Source organism: Cyclopterus lumpus, chromosome 18, assembly GCF_009769545.1.
Source record: "Cyclopterus lumpus isolate fCycLum1 chromosome 18, fCycLum1.pri, whole genome shotgun sequence".
Taxonomy (NCBI): domain Eukaryota; kingdom Metazoa; phylum Chordata; class Actinopteri; order Perciformes; family Cyclopteridae; genus Cyclopterus; species Cyclopterus lumpus.
This window is the reverse complement of record NC_046983.1, coordinates 8,669,487-8,686,968: the sequence shown is the minus strand read 5'-3', so window position 1 is coordinate 8,686,968 and position 17,482 is coordinate 8,669,487. Positions and strand designations below refer to the sequence as shown.

General features: G+C 44.9%; 1 protein-coding gene across 5 annotated transcripts in view; it reads left to right on the top strand.

Moving 5' to 3' along the window:
- The window catches only part of LOC117747712 (regulator of G-protein signaling 12-like), a 31,611-nt gene extending 14,540 nt beyond the window's left edge, over positions 1 to 17,071 (top strand). For 3 of the 5 annotated variants that reach the window (XM_034557125.1, XM_034557130.1, XM_034557129.1), the window contains 15 exons: positions 2,104 to 2,125; positions 3,994 to 4,163; positions 5,147 to 5,239; positions 5,665 to 5,808; positions 6,452 to 6,634; positions 6,762 to 6,912; positions 7,679 to 7,776; positions 8,024 to 8,209; positions 8,565 to 8,638; positions 8,735 to 8,861; positions 9,329 to 9,425; positions 9,618 to 9,676; positions 10,141 to 10,252; positions 10,460 to 11,023; positions 15,984 to 17,071. In XM_034557125.1, the coding sequence (XP_034413016.1) occupies positions 2,104 to 2,125; positions 3,994 to 4,163; positions 5,147 to 5,239; positions 5,665 to 5,808; positions 6,452 to 6,634; positions 6,762 to 6,912; positions 7,679 to 7,776; positions 8,024 to 8,209; positions 8,565 to 8,638; positions 8,735 to 8,861; positions 9,329 to 9,425; positions 9,618 to 9,676; positions 10,141 to 10,252; positions 10,460 to 11,023; positions 15,984 to 16,270 (2,367 nt within the window). In that variant the 3' untranslated portion in view covers positions 16,271 to 17,071. Of the gene's footprint in view, positions 1 to 2,103; positions 2,126 to 3,993; positions 4,164 to 5,146; positions 5,240 to 5,664; positions 5,809 to 6,451; positions 6,635 to 6,761; positions 6,913 to 7,678; positions 7,777 to 8,023; positions 8,210 to 8,564; positions 8,639 to 8,734; positions 8,862 to 9,328; positions 9,426 to 9,617; positions 9,677 to 10,140; positions 10,253 to 10,459; positions 11,024 to 14,608; positions 14,655 to 14,786 lie in introns of all 5 variants that reach the window. The other 2 variants (XM_034557127.1, XM_034557126.1) reach the window with 2 other exon arrangements.
- Positions 17,072 to 17,482: the final 411 nt, after the last annotated feature.

Here is a 17,482-nt window from a genome sequence, read left to right as displayed (position 1 = left end):
TTTAGTTTGTTTAGCTTGCCAAAAGCTTCTATCGTGTTATAATATGTATTTCTAAATGTAAATTAAATTAACAAAACAAACCGCCAGACATGAGACAACACTTGAGTTGAAAACAAAAGACTCAAAAGAATAAAACTAAAATCAATCACACAAATTTCGAGTATACAATAGAATAGAAGGAAAAAAAACAGTAGAAATAAAAACTGCAGTGGTTATGTGATTAACAGACATTCTTCCTCACCCTGGGTTGGTTGGGATACCTCCTCCTGCATACCAAGCTATACAGGCATATCTGTCATCAACATAAATCTCCTCTGACACAAGCGTGCTTTAAATGACGACATATTGCATCAAACCAAGAGGTGCATTCATTAGGATTCACCTCTCCCCACTCATATCACATGTCTGCGAATGAGAGGAAGTGGATATTTATCCTATTTGTCACCACAGAAGTCAAATCTTTCCATACGTAGGTTTTGGAAAGTAGTCTTGACTCCCAAAGAATGGAGAGTAGGAAAATACACCGAACCGTTCTCTTCAGCCTGGAGACCTTTGTTCGAAAAACCAAAGTTTGCGTCACGTCGTGTGTCATGTCGGGTCTGCTTCTTTTAAAACGAACCGCTCAATGTATATATTTAAAGTTTGAGGTTTAGCTGTTTTTAGACCCGAAGGGACAGCCAGATGGAGTGGGTGTTCTTCTCTGCTCTGTTTGGTCCTCGTCCTACCCGCCCATGATTACTGTACACATGCGAGCCGCCACAGATGGGGTGGCTTTTTGGGTGTTGACTACATCGGGGGTTTGGACTCACCAGCAGCAGAGTTGTAAAGAGGCCGTGACAGACAATTAGTGGTTTCAGCTCTGATGGAGCTTTTACATGTGGTCTCTCCCAAAATGGAACGGGGCATCACGTCAGTGCTCATGACCCACGGTCACATCCCGTGCCTTCAGACGGCCGGTAGCCCCGTCGAAGCCTCAACGGGGCCCGCCCCACAGTGCGTCTGAGCTCGTTCTTCGGCCCCGATTGATCGATCTGAAAACGGCTTATTTAAATTGACACGCGACTTTTGTTCCTTTCCATTGTTCTGTGATTGTCGCGGCGTTGCAGTCCAGTATTGTGCAATTGCACTGAAGTACAAACGGTCTGTACTGCTCACACCGAGGCACCAGCCTGGTAACAAGAGCCTTGTTCAGACGCATTATCAGCCTTCGATATTCACACTTTGAAGTGGCAGCTCAGAAAACACTCTTCTGGAAATAGTCTCCCCTTTTCAGATGAATCCTCCAACGCGCCGTGTTTTTTTGTTTTTTTTTGTTCTTGTTTTGTTCTTGTGTTCTTGGACCGAACCCTAAGCTGCGCCTCTCATGTCCTCCCCTGCAGTTAAATATATTCGCGACAGCAGCTCCACAGTTCTGGCCTTAAATCTCTCTCCATCAGCCTCACCAAATAGGATGCTAACAGGTTTTTTTAAGAGAAGCCCCAAGCTGAGGCAGGGATTTCAAACTGAAACGTTGCCACGAGGATATTTGTTGATCCATCGTAAAATCAGACGCGACTCGTGTTTTAATTCCGCATTATTCCGTGGCTATAATTACACCCAATTATGGAAACGTGCCATTTGCCTCTTTATTCACGGTCGTCTTCACATGCATAAACTCCCGATTGCTTGAATTAGCAAGTGAAAAGAGGACCATTGCGGCCAGTGAGGGCCTCTCTAGTAGCTCTGCCTTGATGAGCTCTGATCTTTGTGACTGCAGTTAGCAGGAATGCACAGCGTGTGTGTGTGTGTGTGTGTGCGTGTGTTTGTGTGTGTGAGGATAATATAAAATAAAGGGTGAGTCCTGGTGTGGAGGTGTGAACAGCTGTGTGTGGTAGAGGCCTGGGGGTCCACCCACTGACAAATTGATGGCCTTGTGTAAGGACCCAAGATTCTACTTTCCCAGTAGCACGCACACACACACTCTTACTTACAGACCACAAGGACACACAGCTCAGAGCGACTGGTGGGATGCCTGAAGAGACACTGCTATCTTCAGTTTCTTGTCTCAGCACAGGAGGTCATGAGGGCAGCCTCTCACTCATGTCTCCCTTTGTTCTCTTTCAGTCTGCTGCTTCCTCCGATGGCGGTGAGTACAATTCCTTTGTTCCTACTACTTTTAAAACACGATACCGGAAGAATCTCAATGTGATCATTTGATGTGAAGCGTGGGAAAAAAGAAAAAAAAAGAATGCCGGCCGTGTATGGGGAAACTCCTAATACTGAATTGAATCGCCAGAGAAACGGGATTGGAAGGCTTTTTCTTGCATTTTGATTTCTCGTTTTCTGCCCGACACTCAACTTTGTAGCTGCTCAAAAGAAACGCTCTCATAAAAGAGGCCCAGTGAGGAGGATGCACTGTAGGCAGCAGCATGCCTCATTAACAAAGGATGTTTGCCCAGCGTGTTTTGGGTTAACCGGGGATGGTCGTGCGCACCCTGTCTGCTCCTCCCTTTCAATGCAGTTTTTAAATAACGTTTTCTAACAGGCTGACCGAGTCTGCGGCGAGGCCCGGCATCAGACAAATGCACGGCTCTTTGCTCTCTAAAGCCATTAACCGAGCGGCACACAATGTGGTAAACACGTCTCCTAAAGCCTCCGTCCTGATGGGGACTTCCAGAGGCCCGGGGGAAACCAGCCATTTGGCCTCATCGTAAGAGAGCAAATCCCACAGAATCTCCTGCTCAACGTAAAGGCTGTGCACGTTTGAAGACTGGACTGATGCCTGAGACGGCTGATGCACGGCGTTTTTAAAGGTCACGTAGAGGCCACCTGAGTAACATTCTGAAAGACCTCACTGTTGGTGACGTCGTGTATTATTTACAGCGCTTTAATTTCGCCACAGTTGAGCTACACCTATTTGTAAAATCCACCCCACTTATAGGGGCAAAGATGCACTCTGTTAATACCCGTTGCCCGTGCCGACCAGTTGACTCTCCCCAGAATGACAACGGCAATGTGTCTGTAATATATCTCACACCGTGACCCTTTTTGTTTTTTTGTGGGTGTCTGTGGTGTTTACTGTGCCTGCTCGGCCCCACAGCTGTAAAGTGGCCATCTGCTGCCATGATTGGAGGGGCTGTGCTGGCCGAAGCCCCCCCCCCCCCACACACACACACTTTACTTGACCAGCAGCTCCCGGATCCTCACCCGCTCTCCCTCCATGTGTCCTTCCAATCATCCTCGTCTCCTCTGTTGTGTCTTCTTTTTATTCTGCTCTCTGTCCTCGCTGCCCCCTCTCGGCTCCTCTCTTACCAACCGAGTGACATCTGCTTTTTGTCGGATGCGATCAGATCTGTTATCCTTGTTCTCCACACTTCCCCCGTAACATATTTTGAACTTTTGACTTTCACTTAGTGTGTGACATTTACCGGTGGGAGGTGTAGCAATGGGTAGAGTGAAGAGCCATGAGCTTTCCTTTTAAATCCCTCGGCCTTCACTTTATAGTCTAATCCACTTTCCGTTTGCAATTATGCTCGGTGCACATATAGGGCACCTTTTAGCTCCCCTTTATGTCGAGATCCTTTTATGGCAAGTTGACTTTTATTATATTGCGGACAACTCGTATGTCATTCCCTGTACTCTGAAGTAAAGTAGTGAAAAGACTGTAGTGAGAGTTTTAGGTGTAGAAATTAACACCGTAACCCGAATCTGAGGGCAGAAATGTGCTGTTTTATCGTAGTTTCTTGCTTACACGATGTGTAGCAACAGAAGATATGTTTTGTTGGTTTTTAAGAGAATGTTTTTAAAAACTTTATATATATTTTTTTTAATGAAAGCTCTGTTTTCCTCCACGGATTCAATTAACTCAGTCTACCTTCTCAAAAGAAAAGCAAATACAAAAAAAAAAGGCCGCAGGACACACAGCAGAATCGCTCCAACGTTCCCTGTGGCTGGGATTACCCTTTCACACGTGAGCCCTCTAACCTTTTGCATTGTGCTCTCTCCGTCTTGCAGACTACAGTGGAGTCCAGTTGCAGGGATGCTGCAGCCAGAGCAGCCTGAACAGTAATGGCAGTCTCCCAGGAGCAGGCAGCCTTCGAGGGGTTTCGGAGCAGCGTGTGGCCAGCTGGGCCGCCTGCTTCGAACGCCTCCTCCAGGATCCAGTGGGTGTGCGCTACTTCTCGGTAAGAAAACGAAGAAAAGTTTTTCCCGAAATAGATTTAATCCTGTTTTACTAACCAGCCAAAAGTGGTTGTCAAAACCTGCAGCGTGAAGTGTCTCGGTGCCTCAGATTACCAGAGCAAAACTAAAGTGGGCGAGCGGCAGTAGACTGCGTCTGATTTTTATTGATTCTGCTTATTCATTTGGTTTCTTGTTGAAGCCTGGTTGTGATTCGAGTACTTTGTTATCTTGATTACTGTGAACCTCCACACATAAAACACTCTCTTTTTGGTTATTGTATCAAGACATTTCTCCACACGTATATACATGCACACATATACAGTATATGAAATGAAGAGGAATCTTCTTTTGCTTTCTGTAGGAATGTGGATTTTTCAGATCCTTTTGGTTCGCATGTTCCACATTTTATCTGAAGCACACTGGTCTTGGTCCTGACCCGGTTAAGCCTGGCTTTGGTCTTTGTCTTGACTTGGTCCTGGTTTAGTTTAGTCCTTGACTAGATTATCTTCCTCTTGTGAATTTAATCATTTCAACGCATCATTACTTTTTTGTTGAGTCAACCTTCTTTTTTTTTTCTCATTGCCAGACTTTGGAGAGTTGACCGAATTTTTAAAAAGCACATATTTAAACAAATCCTAGGTTTATTTTGGAACCGGTTCTCGATGTCCAACCTCTCCGAGCACGGGCACCTTATTTATGTTACCTCCCACATAAAAGATGTGTCTTTTGAATTGAGCCCACAACACGTTCAAGAACGCTCGACATTGAGTTACGGCGTCCCAGAACCACCTCGCTCCTCACCTTCCCTCAGAGCTGCGCTGTGCGCCCACACTCTCCCTCGCCTACACCTTGCACCAGTCTTGTTCACAGCATCACACTCGATCATTTCTGCCCTCACTACTGGCCTCAACAATTGCACTGGAGCGACGAGAAGGAATGAGCTTGAGATCATAGAGAAACTCTCGTACTGTGTCTGTCTCCACAGGAATTTCTCAAGAAAGAATTCAGTGAGGAGAATATCTTGTTCTGGCAGGCCTGCGAATACTACAGTCATGTCCCTGCAGCTGATAAAAAGCAGGTAAGTCCACAGTACGAGTGAGGGCCATTGCTACAAAACATATACGCTGATACCTATTTGTATAATATCCACGTCAATAAAACAGTCAAACCTGACCAATCCAATTTGAAAATATCAAGTACATTTTCCTTTCCTCAGTTTGTTGTATTTGAAGGTCTTCTATGGGGTAGATACAACTAATTAACATAACTTTGTGTACCTGCATATGTAGAATTTGCACGTTTTTGATTCTCCGTTAGTACGACAGTTATATAGTCACAAATGGTCAATCCACATTAAATGACATCTGGATGCTTCTAGGATTTGTGTGTAAAATACATCAATGAAAGAGTACATAAGAAGACACGTGGCGACTAAAAAACGACTAAAAAACAAAAAAAACATTTGTTCTTAAAATTCTCCGTCATCCAACCTCTGTGCTGCAGTTGTCCCAGAGAGCTGGAGAGATCTACAACAGCTTCCTGTCCAGCAAGGCCACAATGCCCATCAACATCGACAGCCAGGCCCAGCTGGCGGACGACGTCCTCACCTCCCCGCGGCCCGACATGTTCAAGACGCAGCAGCTACAGGTATCAGCAGTTCTAGCTCATCTCTTAATGAAATACCTTTGTGTCTTTGGTTAATTTAGACTTTCAAATGTACACTGTTGAATTTCTAATTTATTTGTATAGCCCAATCTCACAAATTTGCCTCAGAGGGCTTTACAGTCTGTACGACATACACGCATGTTCGGTTGCTCCGTATGAACACTGAAGATCGAGACATTTGTCTTGACGGGGGGGGTTGTTCTCATCTAGCCTTTAGTCACTGTGCGCGAGCATATTGGGTTTTTTCGATGGCCATCTGGGTTTGTTTACGAAAGGACTCTGAGCCTTTACAAGAGCGATAAACACAAAGTGGCATACACCCACGGAGAATCTCGCGCTTACTGTACACACTGACACATCGACATGCAGTCAGAGATCTGTGTATTTTCAGCCTGCACACGAGCGTGATGATATGCTAACTGTTAAGATCTGCCATGGCATCAACTGTAACCATATGTTAACACTAGTCGTTTCTTCTCTCTTGTTTCTGTCAATGTGTCATTTTCTCTTCCTCACTCCCTTATTTTGAGCCTGACGTGCCTCTTTTGTGTATCTCACCTCTCCCTCCCCATCACTTTCATTGTGTTTTGTTTAACTTACCAACACCCACTCTTTACATCTTCAGATCTTCAACCTGATGAAGTTTGACAGTTATTCCCGATTCCTCAAGTCCTCCCTTTACCAAGAGTGCATGTGTGCCGAGGTGGATGGCCGATCCCTGCCGGACCCCTACCAGATTCCCTGCAGTCCGGCGCCCTCGAAGCACAGTGCCAGCTCTGACCGCTCTGCGCTCTCCACTCCCAAAAAGGTGCCACTATTGCTTCATGACCGCGTCGAAGCCGCTCGTCGTGGAAACACAACGCTGCGGGCATCGCTCATCACGTCAGTACGAGCGATGCCAATCTTTGTTTTTTTTTTTGTTCTCCAACCAACAGGAGGCCAGAAAGCAGAGGCCGGGGAGGTCACTGAATGAAGACAGCAGGGACGAGAGCGCTGACAAGAAACGGGGCATCTTCTTCTCGTGGTCACGCAACAGGAGCTTTGGGAAGGGTCCGAAGAAGAAAGACATAGCCGACATTAACCTCGGTAAGAATTTGATGTTGTCTGGTTACAGTTTTAGGCTTTTGCAAGACACAAACTTCCAAAGTGCTGATGTGTCCTTGAACAAGACACCAAAATCGCAGCTCCAGGGTTGCCATGAACTCTAGAGGCACGTAGGAACACAGCTGCTCCGCAGTCCTCAAAGTATTCCAAACACACCGGAGAGAGTTAGAGGCCAATGTTTTAAAGGTGGCAAAATACCAACATGAGGTTGATATGATATTGATTCTGAAAATCTTCGTTTGAGAATCTTACTGTTATAATGTCAAATTATAGCTTCTTATGTTAAATTATGTGTCTTATTTTCAAGGCTCCAATTGTGTCTTTTTCTGATTTTTTTTTCTTTTACACTTTCAAGCTTTGTAGAATATATAAATAACCATTCCTCATTTATTGTTTGTAAATATTCTCTGAAAGTAGTCATTCTGGTCTACATAACATTGCAGATAGCACAGCTTGGCCACCATCTTAATTATCTCCATTTCAATCGTGTGATTTCTTCCTAAATTGAACCTACTTTCACACCGGTGCGTCAACCTAAATGTCTCAGCTGCACCATCATTTAATGAAACACCTATCGCAACTATCTTCTGTGACGACTTTCACTTTTTTTGGCCTGTGAAGATTTTATGGTGTCAAACAACGATCACAAGTCAGCTTGTCGCTGTCTTGGTGTTACATATTGTGAGTCCTTCAATGCTGATGTCTCTTATCTGCATGTATTCATCATCCTCTGTGCGGTTTTGTGCAGATTACTGGGGCAGTAATGGGCGGAGGGAGTCCCAGGGCTCCTTGTCGTCTGGTACCAGTGTGGAGATGGCCACTTCCTGCTCCGCTGGCAAGATTGAGGTAAGATTCCTCTGGACAGATCACCATGGCAACACAGAGCCCTGTGTCTGGTGAAGCCATCGTAACAAGCCACAGTTGTTTTTATCTTTTACTGGTCACTTGTTTGTTTATAGATGGCATAAATGAGAGTACAAAAATAAATAAAACGAGCTATAATTTCAACCAAAACTATGTATCGTTGACACTTTAAAAGCCATAATCCAGATCTATACTCTTTTTTTTCTTTTTTTCTTCAAATCTTGTGTAGTCTGATAATCGCCACTCCGTATGGGAGCGTTCGCCCAAACATTGCAGCGTGGTGCTGCCCAACGGTTCCTGCCCTTCAATCAGCCTTCGGCCTGGTGCCTCCATAAGGGAAGTCCTCCAAGAGCTCTGTCAGAGCATTAGCATCAACATCGCTGCTGTTGACCTCTTCCTGGTGGGAGGGGAGAAGGTGAGGGAGGAAAACAAACCGACAACAAACTACTGACGATTGCTAAAAAACATCTGCTGCTAATAGATCAGAGAGCAGAGCACTGCTGCACGCTCCTCTGTAATTAATTGACTCAACCCTCTGTTATAAATCTGTTATAAATCAAACCTGGGTAAATACTGCACGACTACACTCAACATTTACACGCTCTTTATTTTGCAAGGAGTCGTTGTGAGAACTGTAAAAAGAGGAATTTCAACCAAAGTCAATTGAAAAGATTTCCAAGGATTAAAGTGTATGTGTACAGTCTTTTTGTTGTTGTTGTTGCTGGAGCTTTATGTGTTGCTAATGGCTAGTTTAATTGTGTTCCTCATAGCCTTTGGTGCTGGACCAAGACTGCCTGACCCTCAGCTCTCGAGAGTTGAGAGTGGAGAAGCGGACTTTGTTTAGGTATGAATAATGAATCAAAGTTTCACATATTAACATATTCTGTCTACGCTTTCATGTCTGTGCTGACATTTACTTGTGCTCTCTTCCGGCTCCTAGATTGGACCTGGTACCCATTAACCGCTCCGTGGGGCTTAAAGCCAAACCTACCAAACCGGTCACTGAGGTCCTGCGCCCCGTGGTGGCCAAATACGGCCTCCACCTCAGTGATCTTGTGGCCAAAGTAGTAAGTCATCCCCGGTGGCTACAATGGCCTTAATCTTTTTAAAGCTTGTGTGTGTACAGGGAGCAGCCTGTGTAGTGTGTGACAGTGCCACAGGGTGGAGTATCATGGTTAGGGGAGGGAAGCGACCGCATCCTTTTCCATCTCCACACGATGGTTAGCTCTCTGACTCAGCCCAGCCTCCGAAGATGGAGCACCAGGGCTATAATTAAGAATGACGACACCCTTTAAACATGCCAACTCCTCCCCTAAACCCCTGAAAGAAGATTTATTTTCGTCCTGTGGGTTTTTTAGGCATTATAACTGTATTATACAGTAGTCCAGAGCTAAAGAATAGTTCATACATTAAATAAGGGCACGTGAAGTCAAATATCAGCCTTGTGCTCAACATGCTAAGAGAAAATATTCCGTATTTTTAGATTTCTCCACAACAGGTGAAGATTGACCAATCACATTGTGTTTTGTTTCAGAGCGGAGAAACTGAGCCTTTGGACCTGGGCGCCCCCATATCGAGCTTGGATGGCCTTCGAGTTGTTTTGGAGCGGATCGACCCAGCTTCAGGGAAAGGTGAGACCATCAAACACACTGTAGCACAATATCATTACTAAATATTACAAACTTGGATACATTTTAAATGGAACTTGTAAACATCAGTTTCTTCCCTTATGTATAAAATGCCCTCTCTTTTCTTGTCTCATTCTCTCCTCCATTCATTCTCATTTATTTTCTTGTACATCTCTCTGTCTTTCTTTCAAATAGACAAATCTAAAGCCTCCTCCCTAAAAAACCACCCTCCAAGTCGAAGTTTTTCTGCCACAGTAAGTACTTGCTACATCTTTGCTCTCATATATGTGGCTTACGGTCCCCGGTGTGGTGTTTTGTCCCTTTTCAACTGCTGCGCTGCCTATGCAACATTCAGTGTCATTCATTAGTGGCCCACATTCAACTTTATTAACAATGTACACGCTTTGACACGCTTTAAGTTGGTGGGTTCCTGTTTTGTTTGTATTTCTTGCCCTAACACTGCCTGTGGCTGACTCACTCGCTCACTTTCCATGCTTATTGCACCGTACGGAGGCAGATAGCACTCGCGGCCTAGCGAGGTCCGTAAAGACACAGAGAGCCGGCAGATGGACGAGGCTCATCTATACATGAGGTGTCAGTAAATCCGGACACTCTGCTCACTAGGGTGCTTGGCAGCTCATGCTTAGCCTCCCCTTTATGACTCCTCCCCCGCTCCCCCATCCCCTAACAGAGTCCATTGTTATTGTTGCATCTGCAGGGAGATGAGAGGTCAACACCAAAGGACTTTTCTCTGAGAGCAAGTGGACCAGACTCAGCACTCCCAGGGGAAAAGAGAAAACAGAAAAAGATTAATATAGATGAAGCTGAAGGTAAATCCCTCTTGTCCTTCTTTCTCTTTCTCTCTTTGACTCGTTGGTGGATTTCTTAGCTTTGCTTTGCTTTGCCTCGGGACTAACCGATATATCTTTTGCAGCTCTGGAGGGTTATTTTCTCTGTCAGGTGTGAGGCTGCTACGCTGAACGTTAACCCTCAACTCCGTTTAAGTGAGGAAACTTGTTTGAACTCTTTTGTTGCAGAATTCTTTGAGCTGCTGAGCCGGGCGCAGAGCACCCGAGTCAACGACCAGCGCGGACTCCTGAGCAAAGAAGACCTGGTGCTTCCCGACTTCCTGCGCCTGACTCCACCCACCTCCTCCTGCTCCGTCTCCTCTAACCTGGCCTGCTCCACCCCCGACTGCCTGAAACCGAGCCGGGAGAACGGCGTCTCCTCGCGGGTGTCCCTCACCGCCAGCCTTCGTTCGGAGAGCCTGGACTCCTCCCTCAGCTCCAGTGCCAACGGACACTCTGGGAACAGGCGGTGCCTGATGCCCCCTCCTCGCCACCCAACTTTTGGCACCCATCTCTCCCCCATCCCCCGGCCCTTGGACACCCGGCCGATCCTCCGCACCGTCGAGGAGGACGCCCACAACGACCTGACTCTGGTGGGGGAGGGCGACATCAGCAGCCCCAACAGCACCCTGCTGCCTCCGTCGCCGTCCGTCGTGCCGTCCTTCGACAGCAGCCTGCCTGAAGCCAACTTCACCCCGCCACCACCCTGCCCTCCATCTCAAGGCGTAGGTGGGGAGGGAAAGTCCAGTTCAGGTACTTCTACAGTGTAACCAGCCAGTGCTCCGTGTGTTTGCGTGTGTGTGGTATGTGCATGTGTGCGCTCTCCCCCCCCCCCGGTGGTTTACACCCGACCACCTTCATGATTAAACTCCCTCTACACTGACTCTGATGCACTTTAATGACAAATTGATCCTGACTCTCTCTCAGTTTGCCATTCATTTAAACTGATTTGTTTTATTATACTTCGCAAAGCATGTGTGTGATTGATCATAATTACACTCGGATCGTCTTGTAAATAGCGATGTGTATATTTTTGTTGAGTAGATAACGTTTATTTGGATGTCACTTCCCACGCCACAAATTGTTGGGTTTTACGCCACATGACCGGGATTATTAGTTCACTCCAGTTAGATATTCAGTTTATTTTGTAGTTTGGCGTTCATGAGAATGCAGGTGTAACTGATTGCAGAGCTTGTGAATACGAACAATATATGCACAGTGCATACAGATTAATTCTCAATATTTGACAGTGCTGTAGTCAGTGAATTCAGAACGACTGAGAGTGATGCGATTAGCCGCTGTGCTTCCTGGCATATGGGTTCATTATGTGCAATTAGAAAACGTCGTAGCAAACCAGACCCATAGAATTGTTTTACAGTGTTGGACCTGCGACTGCGAAACCGTCAGTACAATATAAATACTGTATTCCTCTCCATCCCACCACCTCGAGTTAAGAGCAATTCAACATTGTCAAAAAGCTTCTTTTTTTTTTTTTTTTTGTATCTCTCTCAAACCTGTGAGTCAGCAAATTGAGCAATGACACAAATAATTAGTCACTGGAGGACAAGTGCTCCTTCGCTCAGGTGACATTGTTGAATTGCTTGTCATTCTCTATGTGGGTCATTCACTCCCTCTCTAGATGCCTGTTGTAGATAATCACTGCCAATAAACTCTGTACCTGTGATTGAGTAGATCTAATAAATGTTAGAATTTGAAATCACTCTCGTCTGTCTTTTTACATGTTTGTGAGCTCAGTTTTTCTTCCTCCGCCGCCGCCACCTCTCCTCCGCATGCCTCCTCCCCTTCTCCCTCAGCGCTGTCTCATTTTTGTCTTGTGGCTTCCTCCTCTCATCAGCTCCCACTCCTTTGTGTACTTGTGTGTGTGTGTGTGTGTGTGTGTCTGTGTGTGTGTGTGTGCTCGTTCCAGGGTGTCGCCGCTCGCCGTGTGTGTTCTGCTCAGATTGCTCAGTGCGGCGTTGTTAAAACACAGCTCGGTCCGCCTGCTTGGTGTATTGTGATTTGACGGCGGGGGTCACCGCTCTCTTGTGTGTCGCCTCAGCCGTGGCATTGTGGGTCTTTTTGAGTCCGCCCTCTTTCAAACTTGTGTTTTCGAAGCGTGACGTCTTTTCGGTGTTGACTCGTGTGTGAAGTGCCTCTCCTGCAGATGGATTTAATTTTCTATTTCCCCCTCCATGTCATTTCCCCCACTCTGACATAAGGTAAACACTCAAGTGGTGAATTGATTTGTAATGGTGATGGGATTTTTGTTCTACACTGGACATTTTCAGAGTTGCCAGGAATATATATATATATATATATATATATATATATATATATATATATATATATATATATATATATATCAACTACGGCCAAAAGCTTTCGGTTTTCAGATATCCAATCAGAGGCAACGTGCTTTTGGATTATTGGCTTTAACGAAAATGCCAGGAAACCTTCTTTGAAACCTTGTGAACTCTACAGAAGCAGAACATAATCCCGCTCTACATGTTTTTCAACCACACAGCTGACGAGTCTTTCACTCAAAGCCCTTCATCGAAGGAGCACGTGTGCGCTCACCACCTTTTTATATTGATAGCAAGGTTTTAATGTAAGGTACATACCTTACTTTAAAGCCTACGACACGATGAGGAAGGAATCAAAGCTTCCTCCACAGACTCGCTTCTCTTTTCTGGTTGCTAAGTGCATCTGCCTGATGTATCCCACCACTGGGCGCCATGGTAACCTTATCCATGAGTTGACTGAGCTACAGATAGAAACTGTTGCTGCTGGTTTTCATCCATCTCCCAGCCTCTCTCCCTCTCTCCCACCAGCTAAAATAGAAACAGCTATGATTCAGGCCTCTATCTCTGTTTGTCACCACGTTGAGGCTTGAAGCTGTGAGCGGTCTGCAAACATGGATATACGCAAGCAAGTTAACACGCCTCCACTTTTTAGAGACTTTATGAAGTTGTTACTTTTGAATTCTGGTGGAAAGTCATGCTCACAGGCTTAATAATGTGTTCAAGAAACAAACACCCACGGAGTAAGTCAAAGGCTACCAGTCCACGCATGTAAACAATGGTTCAGTAGCAATTATGCTCTTTTACTTTGGTCAATCTGCTGGATTTCAGCAGTTGCAGACGTCCCTCTCCTGTTTATCGCTGTAAAACTGACGCCCTCTGCTGTTCCAAGGGAATAAATAATGACCTGCTCAACATGTTCATCAGACACCGCTGCCACTATGCCATGAATAATAAAGTACTATAGAAGGGCAGAGGACAAAGTGCGGATGAATCTTCTTCATATGAAGTTATGTTGCTTAGAGAAATAACCACATTTGTTTTTAATACTGAGACTTTATTGTTTCCTCTGAATGTACTGCAAAGTCACCAAACTATACAAATTCATAAATATCTTTATAGATTTATTTTTAGGGGGTACAGTTACTTTTGTACTAAAACATCAAGTTTCAAGTTTCAAAGTTTTATTTGCCATTTGTGCCTAGAACCAATAGTCCGAGTCAGTTCAGAAATACCACTATAATAAGAGAAAAAATACAAAATATAAAAGTAATGTGTAATGTATTCCCTAACTAGACTGTTCATATCAAGAACTGCTGCCCTGTTGTCACCAGATCATTTCCTAATCAAGCTGTCATCGCTTCTTGGCCAGCAGGCCGGGTGGTGGGGATACGGACGCCCACTAGAGGGCGACATCACACAGTGTAATGACTGATTTAGTGATAAATATGATGAAGTTATGGTAGAAATGACATTCAGAGTCAGACGTTTTAATTCAGAGGAAAGGTTTGGCCCATACGAGAAGATCAAAGGATTCCTGGGAGTAAATGGGACATCCACTCTCAGACTGTATTGACTCCGCGGTACACCTGACCTCGGGGGCCACGTGGCTGTTTCCCTTCAGGCCCGTTTCCTCCTTGTGTCTCTGTGTCGGCTCTCAAAGCTGGCAGCCTCTGACCCGGGGTCAGCCTTACCATCCAGCTGGAGGCTCGATGCAGATCTTTGGCAGTCGTCCTCAGTGAGGACTGTTTGCTGGGTCCGTTCCAGTCTGGCTGATCTGTGTCAGCTGACGAAGACTCCCCACAGGAGACATGGTGACACGGCGGCGTGAGCACCCGTTGGACAGGGAGAAAGTGTTTGAGATGAGTTTTGGGTAAATAATGTAGAGAAAGCGAGGTGTGCAGATTGATCCATAGAATTAAAAAAAAAAAAAAAATCTCATTGGAGTTTCCCATCTTTCAGACACACAGGGGCATTTATTGTAAATATAACTAGTGGCTTAATTGTTAATAATAATAATTCTTTATTAATCCCACAGTGGGGAAATTCTACTCTGCATTTAACCCATCCCTAATAACTAAGGAGTAGGTTTGTATCTTTGTTTGTACTTTAATATTTAGCTTTTTCTTAAAAAAGAATATATATATATACACATTTATGACGTTGAAAGTACACGTATTGTTTTTAGTTTGACCAATCCTAATCCTTTATCGCAGCGCGTCATCGAGCCACTCTGCATACCAGCATCAAAACATCACATCCTGCGGGAAACCCCTATTCTATTAAATTCTCATCAACGACCACGACCTCGACTGCCAAACACGCGTCGGGATCGTGTCCTCGAACTTCAGACAAGACCTGAGGCGGTTGCTGCATGAAAAGTCCTCGGACTATGGTTCGGGATCTGCACCCACGCCGTTCAAGTTGTTGCAGTTGGGCTGAGGGTCCGTGTAAGGTCAGCTGTTGGAGCTCACAGGCTGTGTTTACATCTGAACTGCACGGCAGTGAATCACGGTCGGCAGAGATAGGAGAGTCTGTGTGTTGAAGTTGTGTGTTTGTGTCAGCCGGGCCTCTGTGTTTAGAGTGTGAGGGGCCACAGGGTTCACATGAGGATGGGAGAGTTCATCAGGCCTGCATCCCAGAAACTCTGCTTGGTACCCGCATGAGAGATGGGGGGAGGGGGTGGCCTCATGCCCAACACATGTGGGTTTAAGGTTTTATTAACGTGTGTCTGATGAGGTCATGCAGCCCTGAATTGTTAAAAAAAAGAAGGAAAAAAAGCACAAGTGGTAATGTTGAAATAAACCGCATGTGACAACAAGTCTATGAAATAATACATTTAATCCTGTCGCCATTTTCTTCAGTTCTTTCCCACGATTGGCCAAGCGAGTTTGAGCTGAAGAAGTTATGTCATTGTTGTTTCTCCTTCTTGACAACAGCTGGATTACACAGCTGATGCAGTTGTCAGTTTACACACACATGTTAAACTGATGTGTTCATTTGAGTTGAAATGCATGTGCATCCGCGTCATGGGGGACGGTTTCCATCCCTTAGACCCTCTGAAGTCTCACAGTCGTGCTGAGCATCTGGTCGTCATGCATTCTAACGGGCAGCACGCAGGTTCACGTGAGTCAAAGCTGCACAGAGATGGGGAAACATGTTTAGCATTTATATTTAGTCACCATTGTATATAAAAAACAATATATTTGACACAAAGTTGTAATATGAAGATGGGTTTGTCTGTTTTAATTTGCTCATTTAAAGCTGCCGTCATCAATATATTTCTATAAACAATGGATTTAATTACGACGTGGCATGTTAAAGGGATAGCTATAATATTTAAATGGACCACGGCAATCCATGCATCGACCGGTCTTAAATCTTCCATGTGCGTCTCTATCTCCCGTGCACAGAGAAAGGGACGAAGCCCAACGCTGACACCAAAGCGCCCGCCGACAGAGCCGAAGCTGCACCGGCGGTCCAGGAGGTGATGGATGTGGAGGGGGTTCATCTAGAGGAGGCGACACCCGGACCATCGCGGGGAGAGGACTCCGAGCTCAGCCTGAGCTTCCAGGGCTACGTCGCTGAGCTGCGGCAGTGCCAGAGCAAGCTGAGGAATACCCAGATGCCCCAGAACGGCCGCAACGCACCAGAGGGCAAGGACTGCAAGGCTGACCTTTACAAGGCCACAATTGTCTGAAGGGAAACACTGCTGCACTTTTTAAGCCTGAGGCACTGTCTTTCGAAAGGGAATTAGTTTAACGATGGGCTGCATGTACACTCCAAAAAAAAAAAAAATCAATATTACAGTGATAGATATTGTATATTTGTTACGATTTCTGGCGTCTTGTTGATTTTTAGTACTGGTTGTGATATTTGGACAGTGATATGTTTTTGTTATGGTTTAGTTTAATGATAGGGTGCATTAAGAGCCATGTTGGAGCAAGGACAACCATGGAAGAAGCCGGAAATGAACTTTTGGGTACTTTTTTTTTTAAGTAGAGCATACATTGCAAATAGTTTATACGTTGTAATCAATGGGTTTATTACAAGTCTTTACTTTCTAATAAACCATCTAAATGAATTTAGAGCGAACAATTCGTCAAGCCAAGGGATGAACCATTAATTAAGCTATTTATTACAACTAGTATAAAGACTTTATTAAGTGTGATCAAAAAAATCTTGATTCAATGTCCACCTACTAGCTTGTCAAGCTCGTTTTCTGCTGAGGAAGTCTGTGACATGCAGTTGAAAGCGCAAAAAAAAGAAGAAAAAAGCTAGTAAACCTTGAGTTTGAATTTATTTGTCAAACTACTGTTTTACCGGGTTAGAAAGTTGTACCCACTTTTGTTGGACCATATATGCTGGACAGGACTCAAAAGGGAGGCAAATGACACTTTTAATGCATATTTGAATATTTCCTCTATATCATTCCTTTGTTTTGAACATGACCGTAGCTTTTGTGGCCTGTACTTCCTGCTTCTGTGGTCTTGAGGTTGTTCACAACGATTAAAAAGCTTTGATGGCTGTATTTCCAACAACACTGACTCTCTTCTCTTTTGTACGTGATTAATTCTGGTATTTATGACACTAGGGAAATCCTCACCATCCCATCCTAACCTCTAGCCCCCCGAAGACTTGAAATAACTTCTTTGTTTTAGTTCATAGCTCCCCAAGTCTTACGCAAGACATTCACAGCTCCGAATTCTCCTACTTGCTAAATGTGTTTGCCAAGTTAGTCATAATTGTCAATAATTAATGGAAAGACTGTGGTTGTCTTAGTTGAACAATTTCCCTTTTGGGAAACAAGCTACCTTCTTCACCTGGGGATGTGTTGCCAATGTGGACCTGCGGTGCAGTCGTCCAGCCTCCTCTTTGTATTTTTAGCTCAGCATCTGGAGAGATTACTGCA